The 10,118-nt window shown below is 59.1% G+C and overlaps 1 protein-coding gene across 1 annotated transcript; it reads left to right on the forward strand.

Moving 5' to 3' along the window:
* The first annotated feature begins 319 nt into the window (after positions 1-319).
* EN1 (engrailed homeobox 1) lies at positions 320-7,346 on the forward strand. The gene is made up of 3 exons (XM_039702293.1): positions 320-739; positions 4,230-4,449; positions 6,968-7,346. Exons 1-3 carry the CDS (start codon positions 320-322, stop codon positions 7,282-7,284), a joined length of 957 nt encoding a protein of 318 aa, XP_039558227.1. The 3' UTR covers positions 7,285-7,346.
* The last annotated feature ends 2,772 nt before the right edge of the window (positions 7,347-10,118 follow it).

The following is a 10,118-nucleotide window of genomic DNA, read 5'->3' on the forward strand; positions in this document are numbered from 1 at the left end:
ATCTATTGTATTAGAACAACTCATTTATGTCCTTCAGCAAAGGCCCCAATGAGATCTGATCTAGACGTAGAAATAGGATTACCACAGCGTATATTAACCACGTTTCTATACTTCCTCCTTCCTATAAGGGCGCCGAGAAAACAAAAAATGCAAAGGATTTTTGATCTGAATTTAACTTTATTTTTATTTTCAATTTTAAAACTCCCTTCCTTTGGCGGCCTCCCTAAAAAAAAAAGAAAAAGAGAAGAAAAGAAAAAAATAAAAGAAAAAAAAAAAGAAAAAAATAAAATAAATAATAAAAAAAAGCAAACACAACGAAATGGGAGAAATTATTCCTCCCGGTTTCCGAAGAGACTGCGGGCTGGCATGGTGCGCGGGAGCAGCGCGGCACCTCCGCACAGCCCGACGGCGGGCACCGGGCGTCCCGGGCCGGCTCCCGGCCCCGCCACCCTCGGCTGCACTCCGCCTCCCGGCACGGATCCGCTCCCGCCCCGCGCCGGGACGGCTGACCCCAGCCCCAGCGCCGGGAACACCAACCTGCGGGAGACTCAGGCACTTCCGAGGGGCGGCGGAGCGGCAGCGCGGCCCCGGGCCCGCAGCACGGCCCGGGGAGCCCTCGGAGCCCTCGGAGCCCTCGGAGCCCCGGCCCCTCCGCAGGAGCCGGCGGCACCCCCGCGACGGCAGCGGGAACGGGGCTCCGCCGGACCGGGCCCCCCGACGGGCGCCCCGAAAGCCAGCGGCACCCACAAGTTACAGAGGGAACTTTTTCCTAAAAAGGGATTTTTTTTTAAAGCTGCCGTCCTTAAGCCACCGTGTGTAGACATATCACCCCGATTACTGTAACTACCTGCGAGCCGGGGAGTAATATTTATCTATTTATGGAAAAAATATCCAGCCTGGAAATATACATCGTCTTTTCCTTTAACCCCTCCTCATTCATCCAGCCGATCCCCCACCCCCTCCGTACACAAACCTACTCAATTTATAGAGAAGCCTTTACAATCCAGAACAGTTTCTAGAAGAAGGGAGGACTCCAGATGAAATAATCCCCCTCCCTACACGCACTTGTACATACACACACACACATACACACACACACACATGCACATAGACAAACTTCCCCCCCGGGCGTGCTCATGAAGGCAAATTAAATAGTTAAAGGCTTCGATTTCTCTCTCTCTCCCTTTTGTTACCCAATTTTGGAACATTTAAGGATGGGTGTGTGTATTGTATTCAATAATAAAAGCTATAGGGCCGCCAGGACATTTATCATCCTATTACTGTAACAAATCCGGGCTCCCAATACATGAAAGGTAAAATGAATTACCGACGTTAAGCCGTCAATAAAGTCATTTCTGTAAATGGTGTCTCCGAAGGACTGCAGCATTATTCAACTAGCTTTATCAGCAGCTGGGAAATTACGTGAAGAAGCTCGCAGCGTGTAATATGGCCCTGCTTACTTTGATTAAGCGTCTTGCCAGGGAATAGTGACAGTGCTTTTGACCAGGTTTTATTCGCCGTCCTGTGATGAACGCCAAGCTGATCAGGCGGAATGAAGAGTAATTAAAACCTATAAATTATCTTTTGCAGCCCTTCTCAAGGCGTCTCTTGCAGGAGAGATAAGGCAGCGAGCCCCCATTTACAGCTCTGAAAGGGACCGCGGCTCACAAAGGCTACGTGGCTAAATGGGATATTGATAGTGTCCTAATTAGAATTTAATTAAGTACCCACGCTCGCTTTTGGGATAAAGATTTCAATTTTGCTAACTTAAATATAAATAAACCCAATTTCGGTGCGAGTAAATGATATGATATTGTGAATGCAGGGGGGGTTTAACATTCATTTAATTGCGGATGAAGCTCTTGATTCCAGGGCTGATTGTGTTCTGCCAGCTATTATTTTAGGGGATTATTGTGCGGCTGGAGGTAACAATTCGGTAATGTTTCTCCGGTACAGAAAATAACCGAACGTGCCTCGGAGGTGCGGGCACACACACGCCTCCCGGGCACCCGGGGATGTCTCCTTCGATTCCCGGTGCCGGTCGCCTCCTGAAAGCGGAGCCACGGGCCGGGCCCTTTCCCGGGGCTGCTCCCGGGGAGGGAAGGGCACCGGGCCGGTGCAGCACGGCGGGGCGAGGCGGAGGAGCCTGGCTGCTGCCGCCGGGATGCGGGCACGCACACAGACAGAGCTGTAGGTGCATATCCGAGCACATACAGCATAGACAGGCGGCGGCACGTGATGCGGCCCGGCCCCGCGGAGCGGCGCGGAGCGATGCGCGGGGCCCCGCGGCCCCTCCGCACCCACCGGGGAGGGGGCAAACGGGGGGGTTCGGTTACGTCAGAACGGGAAAACGCCCGGAATTGCCCTTCCCGCAGCTCCGGGGCTCGGCCGCGGGCGGGAGAGCGGCTCCGGCCGGAGCAGGTGCCTGCGGCCGGCGGGGAAGCCCAGCCCGCCCCGAGCTCCTCGGCTGTGTAAAATGTGGGGTGTCGGGGGACCCCCATCTCCAGTGCTCCTCCGCGGGAGCACCAGCACTGCCCTTACCCGCAGGGACTGGGCTCCCGGGAGCGCCCGGGGCCGGGGCAGCAGAGCCCGGTGCGGCGGAGCCCTCAGCGGCGGCCCCAGCAGTCCTGCAAAAACAGAACTGGGACCGCGGCAGTTTTGTTCATTTTCTGTAAATTCATTTTTAGACAGCCGCATCGATCCTGAAAAAGTGGGTTTTTCTTCCCATCCCTTAAAATCCTTAAATTTTCCGTCTGCCTCAACACGCGTCCCGAAGTGCCCGTTCCCTGCCGGGCAGAAAAACCAAAACAAAACCAAACAAGTATACCAGGGAAAAAAAAAAAAGGCAACAAACCGAAACCAACCAAACAAACAAGCAAACATCAAAAAGCAGACGAGGAAACATTATACGAGTTCAGCTGTGAGCCGGATCTGCTGCCTATTGCGAAAAAAACCCCAAACCCAGTAAAGGAGCAAACCAGAGAGAGGCTTCGGCCGTAAGGCCAGCTCGTCCCGGCAGTGCCTCCTGCCTTTATTGCTATTTATTGCTGTTATTATTATTATTACTGTAATTTTTATTCCTCCAAACCAAAAAGGTTCGATTCCAGAGAGCCTCCACCCGGCTCGCCATCTCCCCGCGGGAGAACAGAAAGAAAAGAAAAGAAAAGAAAAGAAAAAAAAAAAAAAAAAAAAGGGGGGGGCAAGCGCGCAGATTTGGAAGATTTGGAAGAGGGGGTGTTTATTATCGCTGGGGCAACAGCAGAGCGGCCCATGACCCAATCCCCGCCACCCGCGGAGGACACGGCGTGGCTGGAAGTTGTTGTTTACGGGGCTGGCGGGGGGCCGGGGAGGAGGAGGAGGAGGAGGAGGAGTCAGCGGCGGCGGCGCCGCGCCATTGGCCGCCCCCACGTGCGGGGCCGCCTCACGTGCTTCCGGTGCGAGTGAAAAAAGTGTGGCTGAGGGATTTTTTAGGGAGAGTTTGGTGCACGGACCGGCGCTGTCAGAGATTTGGCTTTTTTTTTTTTTTTGGCTTTTTTTTTTTTTTTGGAAAAAAAAGGAGAAGGGGAGAAAAAAAAAAAAGAATTAAAAAAAGAAGCCTAAGCGGGCGCGGGCGGCGCAGCACCGGGCTGGCGGGGACGGGCTCCGGCAGCCCGCGGCGTGGGCAGAGCGGAGCGTGACAGCGGGGCAGCGCGGAGCCGCCGCGGCGGCGGCGGCAGGGAGATGGGCAGATCGTGACGGGTTTTCGGGGGGCGGGTTTTTTGGGGGGGCCGTGGTGCAGCCGCACACCTTTTTGGGTTTTTTTTTTTTGGTGTGTGTGTGCTTTTTTTTTTTTTTTTTTTTCTTTTGGTGGTGGAAATATAAGCTGATCGGGAGAAGGGGGAGAGAAGCCCTCCAGTATCTCCCAGGTTTTGGATCCATCCGTGAGAGAGAGAGAAAAAAATCTCAGCTCCAGCCCAACAAGTGGATTTTAATTTTTTCTTTTTTTTTTTTTCTTTTTTCTTTTTTTTTTTTAATTTTAATTTTTTCCTCCCCCTTTTCCACCCCGCCACCCACCGTCAAAGTGGGGTGGGCGTAAAGTGGGTGGGTGGGGGGGAAAAGAGGCAGCGATCTCCGTGGCGGGGACTGAGCATGGAAGAGCCGCCGGAGGGGCACGGCCACCGAGACGCGGCGCCCGGCCCGGCGAGCAGCGGCAGCGGCAGCGATGGCGAGAGCGTGCCCGTGTCCCCCAGCCCCGCGCCCGCCTCCCCCGCCGCGCCCTGCCCCCGGCGGCCAAGCCCCCCGCCGACGGGGGCGAGACTCACCCGGCGAAGTACGGGGAGCACGGCAGCCCCGCCATCCTCCTCATGGGCTCTAATAATGGAGGACCTGTTATAAAGCCCGACTCGCAACAGCCGCTGGTGTGGCCTGCCTGGGTCTACTGCACTAGGTATTCAGACAGACCGTCCTCGGGTAAGGAACCGCGGCGCATCTGGGAGCTGTTAAATCGTGACAAGGTCGCCCCCCCGCCCCCCTTCCCCTTTCCCTCTTCCCCCCTTGGCTTTGGCTCCCGGCTTGCTGAGGACCTCGCGTGGGGGGGGAGGGCGGCCTGGGTCACCCGGGGCGAGAGGAAACGCGTCCCCCCCCACCGCCACCACCCCTCCTTCCTCCTCCGAGTCTCCCAAATTTGAATGTGACGCCGGGCCCCGATTCGGCAGCGGTTCGATGCGGAGAGCCGGCGGGAGCGACCCCTTCCCGCGCCCCCGCCCGCCCCGCCTGCCGCAGCCCCGGGTGTTCCGCAGCGCGGGGCGAGAGCGTTGCGAGAAAAAGGCAGCGGGGTCGGCCGCTCCCTTGTGCTGAGGCTTTTCCTCCCCTTTCCTTATTTTATTTTATTTTATTTTTGTCCTGGGTGCTGCTGGAGGAGCGAGGGGGAGAAGACCCGAGGCACATGTTGAGCGGCTGCTGGCGGTGCGGGGGGAGGAGGTAGTGCTTTCTTGGAGGCGAAGGAAAAAGGGCTTTATCGAAGGTGGCGGAGAGGCTGTTTAGCCGGGCCTCTGCGGCGAGCCAGGCAGGCCCTTAGGCCGCGCATTGCCGCCCCAGCCGGTGCTCGCTGCTGCCGTTCGGGGCCCAGCTGCGGGGTGGGGATCTGCCTCTGCCCGAGGTATCGGCGCTCCCCGTGGGAGCCGCCGCCTCGGCCCTCCCGGCCCTGTTTTGCTGCCCCTTCTACATCTTTCCATTCCCCAGGTGCCCTCAGGCACCCCTTTATTTATCACCGTTACTTTTTGGGGTTTATTGCCATATTTTTTGAAAGAAGCCGAGGATGAGGAGATGGGGTTCCCCCATGACACCTCCAGCCAGCGCGGAGCGGGGCCGGGCTGGGCTCCCCTGTACCCGGGGCCGCTGCAGAGCGCGGGGAGGCGGCGCTGCCCGGCCCGGCCCCGCTCCGCACTGCCCGGCCTGGTGCTCCTCGCCGGCCGTCAGCGCGGCCGAGCCGTCTCCATCCCCCGTTATTGACACGTCCAGCGACTTCAAACTCAGAAAAGCCTCTTTGATTGACTGGGCTGATTGATGGGGTGATAGAGCTGTCAGACGGCACGGCCTCGCTCCCGGCCGGCCCGGCCGCGGGTGTTGTGTTGCCGATTCCCAGGGCCACCGAGCGCCCTGCACTTGCGCCTTCATTTCCCTTCCTCCCCTTTCTTCGGGCAGAGGATAATTTCTGCATGTCCTCCTCCCCGACGCTCCCTGCTCGCTGCAGCCCGGAGGGGAGAAGGGCGAGGGGAGGCTGGCTGAGCTCGGCCCCTCTCTTTGTTGTGCTCGTAGCTGCCCGCCGGCCCCGACTGCTTCTCTCGGCTCCGGGGACGAGCGGGCTGCGGCGGTCGGAGGCGCCGGCACCCCGCTGCAAGGTGCCGGGGCTCAGCAATTCACTCCCCACGCCCTCCACCCCCCGCCGGTCCAGCCCCGGAGAATCCCGCTGGGCCCCGTCCCTCTCCCCACCGGGCCTCGTCTCTGTCCCCGCCGACAGCCGCTGCCGAGCCGCGGGGAAATTCCCCCGTTCCGGGGAAGAGCTGCTTCGGGAGAGGAACTTTCGGCCTACTCGGCCGCGGGGAGGCCTCTCCGGCTTCGGCTCCGGCTGCTGCTGGCGGGGGGCTGCGGGCCTGGGACCGCCCGCCGAGCCCGGCAGCTGTCGGGGAATTTTTGTAGATCCCATTCTTCACGGTTCCCTCCCCGCTCCTCTTCCCCATGGCCGGGCCAGGCCGGCGGGCAGAGGACCGGGGCTACCCCTCCTCGGCGAGGCGCTGCCCTCAGGATGCGCCCGGGACCCGGTGGCTTTCCCGGCGAGCTGCGTTGCACTTGAGCTGGCCGCTCTGCGGCCTGGATGTGGAGCAGCGGGGCTCTGCTTCTGGCCGGGCTTCGCGGTGCAAGCTGCAAGCGGGGCCGTAGGTCCCCGGCAGGGATCGGCCGCCGGAGAGCCCAGGCGAGCCGGGCGGTGGCGGCGGAGAAGGGCCCCCCAGGACTGGGCTGGCTTTGCGGAGAGGGTCGTTTGTCCCCCGAAAGGAGACCAGGGCAGCCTTCTGCCAGTCTGCTGCTGGCGGCTCCCCGGTGCCTGGCAGTGGGGACCTTCGGTCCCCGCGCTGCCCGGCGGACTCGCTGCCCGGCGGGCAGGTCCCGGTCCCGGGCCGTGCAGGAGAGCGGCCGGGCCCTGCAGGGCGGGCGGAGCGGCGCCCCGACGTGTGCCGGGGCGAGCGGGGCGAGCGGCCCCGGCCTCCCCGTTCCTTCCCCATCCTTCCCTCCGCCGTGCCGGGGCGGCGGTGCCGGGCTTGGGGGGCTTGGGGGGACACACAGAACCAGCACAAATTCACCGTCGGCCATTTTTCCTCGGCCGGCGGGGCGGGGGAGCGGGCGGTCGGTCGGTCTGTCGGGCGGGCGGTCGGTCTGTCGGTCGGTCGGCGGCGCGGCCCTGCCCAGCGGCGTGTGTGTGCCCTGCCCGCAGGCCCCCGCACCAGGAAGCTGAAGAAGAAGAAGACGGAGAAGGAGGACAAGCGGCCGCGGACGGCGTTCACGGCCGAGCAGCTGCAGCGGCTGAAGGCGGAGTTCCAGGCGAACCGGTACATCACGGAGCAGCGGCGGCAGAGCCTGGCCCAGGAGCTCAGCCTCAACGAGTCCCAGATCAAGATCTGGTTCCAGAACAAACGGGCCAAAATCAAGAAGGCGACGGGCATTAAGAACGGGCTGGCGCTGCACCTCATGGCCCAGGGACTCTACAACCACTCCACCACCACGGTGCAGGACAAAGAGGAGAGCGAGTGAGGCGGGCGGCCCCAGCCCAGCCCTGCGCCGCGGCGCCGGCCCGCCGGCCGGGAGGCGGACAGGTGCGATTTAAAAGCAGATCTATTGTCTATCCATAGTATAAGGACTCCGATTAAGAAAAAAAAATTAAATATGAACACTTAAGAAAAATTATCTCTATATAGCCAAACAGCATATGACCTTGTATATATTTAATTTCAGGTAAGAAATATGTGTAGCGATCTCTATTTGCTGGACAGTTTCTCTCTTCCCTTCTCTCTTCCCTTCTCTCTGTTTCTCCTTTCTTTTGTTCGTTTGTTCGTTTTGTTTGCTTTCCTTTTTTTTTTTTCTTTCCCCCCCATGTCCGTTGCTTCTGTTTTACAGTAAATGTCGGACTTTTCTCATCTGTCGTTTGATCTTATTTTGTTGTTGTTTTTTTTTTTTTTGTGTGTGTGTGAATTTCTGTCTCTCTCTTTTTTTTTCCCGAAGAAAAAAAAAATTCTGATCCACAGACTGCGAGACTGAACCCGCCGCTACAAGCCAAAGATTTTATTATGTTCAGAAATCTGTAGTCTGAAATAAAGTGTAGACTGTGTTCAGGATCCAGGCTGGTTGTAATTCTTTATTTTAGTGTATGGATGTTTGCATATATATACATAAAAATATAATAAATAAATGTATATATACATACACCATACGCTGTGTACATAGTGCCATTTTAGTGGCATATTTAGGCTTTGCTTTCGATAGATGCAGCAATTTTTAAACTACTCATCCCTTGTTCAAAACCCTTAGACCTTCGATTTAAAAAAAAAAAAAAATTTAATTTTTCTACCCTTTAAAAACAATTAATTCTCTTTGGCAATTGCGGTCGTGCTTCACCTCCCGCATCTCCCTTTTTAACCAGAAATTAAAACCACCTCATAATAATGGTGATACAAATTCCCGCTGAAAATTTGCCTGAAATTGTCTGGATACTTAGGGCTCCGGGATGTATTGGAAAGATTTTGGTCTGACAGCTCCTTGCCCCTCTCCGAGAGGATCTGCTCCCACGCTGTTTGCAGCGAGGATCGGGCCGGAGCGATCGGCACCGGGCGCTGCTCCGCCGCTCCCGGGAGCGCTCCCGGCGCCGCTCCTGCCCTCCGCTCCCTCCCGGGGCCCGGGCTCGCATTTGCCGTGTGCGTGGGACGCTCGGGGTGGCGGGGGGCCGGCGGCACGGCGGAGCTCCCCTCCGCTTTTCCACTCGCCCCGGTTAAAGGCCGGCCGTGCCCAGTCCCGGCTCGGCTCTCGGCTCTCGACACGGGCGGGCCGGGGCCGGGCCGTGCCCACCGCCTTCTCCCCGAGCCGTCGGGGACCGCCGAGCCCACGCCGGCCTTGGTGGGGCCCCGCCGAGCCGGGGGCAGGCGACGGGATTATTCCCCTCCTCACTGACCCTGATGGAACCGGGCACCGAGGCGGGTGGAGAGCCGCCCGTCCCCCTCGACGAGGCTGGCTGTCGGCTTTCCTTCTCCTCTTTCTGCTCCTCTCTATCCCTGCCCTAGGCCCGCAGCCGGCGGGGCGAAGAGGACGAGCGAGCAGAGCTGGAGCCGGGGGACCCTTTCTGCTGCATCGCCCCGGAGCATGGGGCGATGCCGAGGCCATGCCCAGGTCAGTGGGACCGGGGGGCGGGAGGGGGCAAGCAGCAGCACTCTGGGTCGGTGTAGCCTGCAGCTCCCCCCTCCTCGTCCCGTCGGAGGCATTAGGGGTTTTCCGTCTATTTCAGAAGGGGAGCAGTGGGGATGATGGCTTCTGCCATTTTCGTGCTTTTTAACTTTTCCTGCTTAGAGCTGCGGTTTGCTGTCACCGTCCGGGGATGGGGGCGCAGGCTGGGGACAGAGCCCCCTGCCCTCCGTGCCCACTGCCGGTGGGGCAGGACAGGACCCCTCCTACACCCCATCCCACTCCAACCTACCCCAGCGTATCCCACCCCATCCCCGCCCAGCCCAGCCCGCCTCTGCCCGCTGAGGGCTCTTCTCTCTGCAGGCCGAGGAGCCGGGAATACTCAGAGGGCTTAAATAAATGTTGTACAGCGCCATCTAAAGTTGTGCATTTCTTTCTCTGTCTTTTTTTTTTTTTTTTTTTTTTTTTTTTTTTCCGGACGGGATTGGAACGTGAGCTCAAATCTTCCGCACTGAGGAAAATAAAGCCGTCCTTCAAAGTGCGAGTTCCTCCGCTCGCTGGGAAAGCGGTCGGCCAGAGCCCGGACCGGCGGGGCAGCTGCAGAGTTCGGGGGCCGCATTCAGACTCGCCCCGAGGGCCCCCCTCACTTGCCGCTGTCGGGGGGACACAGCGACATTGCTCCCCTACTCCCGCCCCCTCCAGTCTCAGTTCAGTCCTCTGCCTTTGCCATACACGCCGTCTCGCACTCCCCTGGAGCTGTACAGGCGAAAAATGGCATTTCTCCTTAGAAATCGAGTAACGATCAACCCCGAGAGCATTCCCGGGCCGGATCTGGCCCAGACCTGCCCAGGGTAGAGGGCACCGACCCGCCTCGCTTCCCCTGTCCGCGGGACACGGGTGATGCTCGGGCTGGCTCTCGGCGTGGGTCGAGCGGGGCTGTGGGCCCCTCCCGCTGTCCCCCCCGCCCTGCTGTCCCCGGGACCCCGGGACCTGCTGCCTACCTGCAGCCGGGAGCCGGCTCCGGGGTGCTGGGGTTACCCGAAGGCTTGGGGGTCTCCAGAGGAGGAGGAAGATGAAGAAGAGTTTCCTCAGCCGCGGGTTGTCCAACCAGACTCAGCTGAGCTGGACAAGTCAGGAATAAAGCCGACGAGGGAAATATAGGGCAGATTAAAGGAGGCCTAAAGAGGATTATTTAA

Source organism: Passer montanus, unplaced genomic scaffold (assembly GCF_014805655.1).
Source record: "Passer montanus isolate IOZ18808 unplaced genomic scaffold, ASM1480565v1 scaffold1, whole genome shotgun sequence".
NCBI lineage: Eukaryota > Metazoa > Chordata > Aves > Passeriformes > Passeridae > Passer > Passer montanus.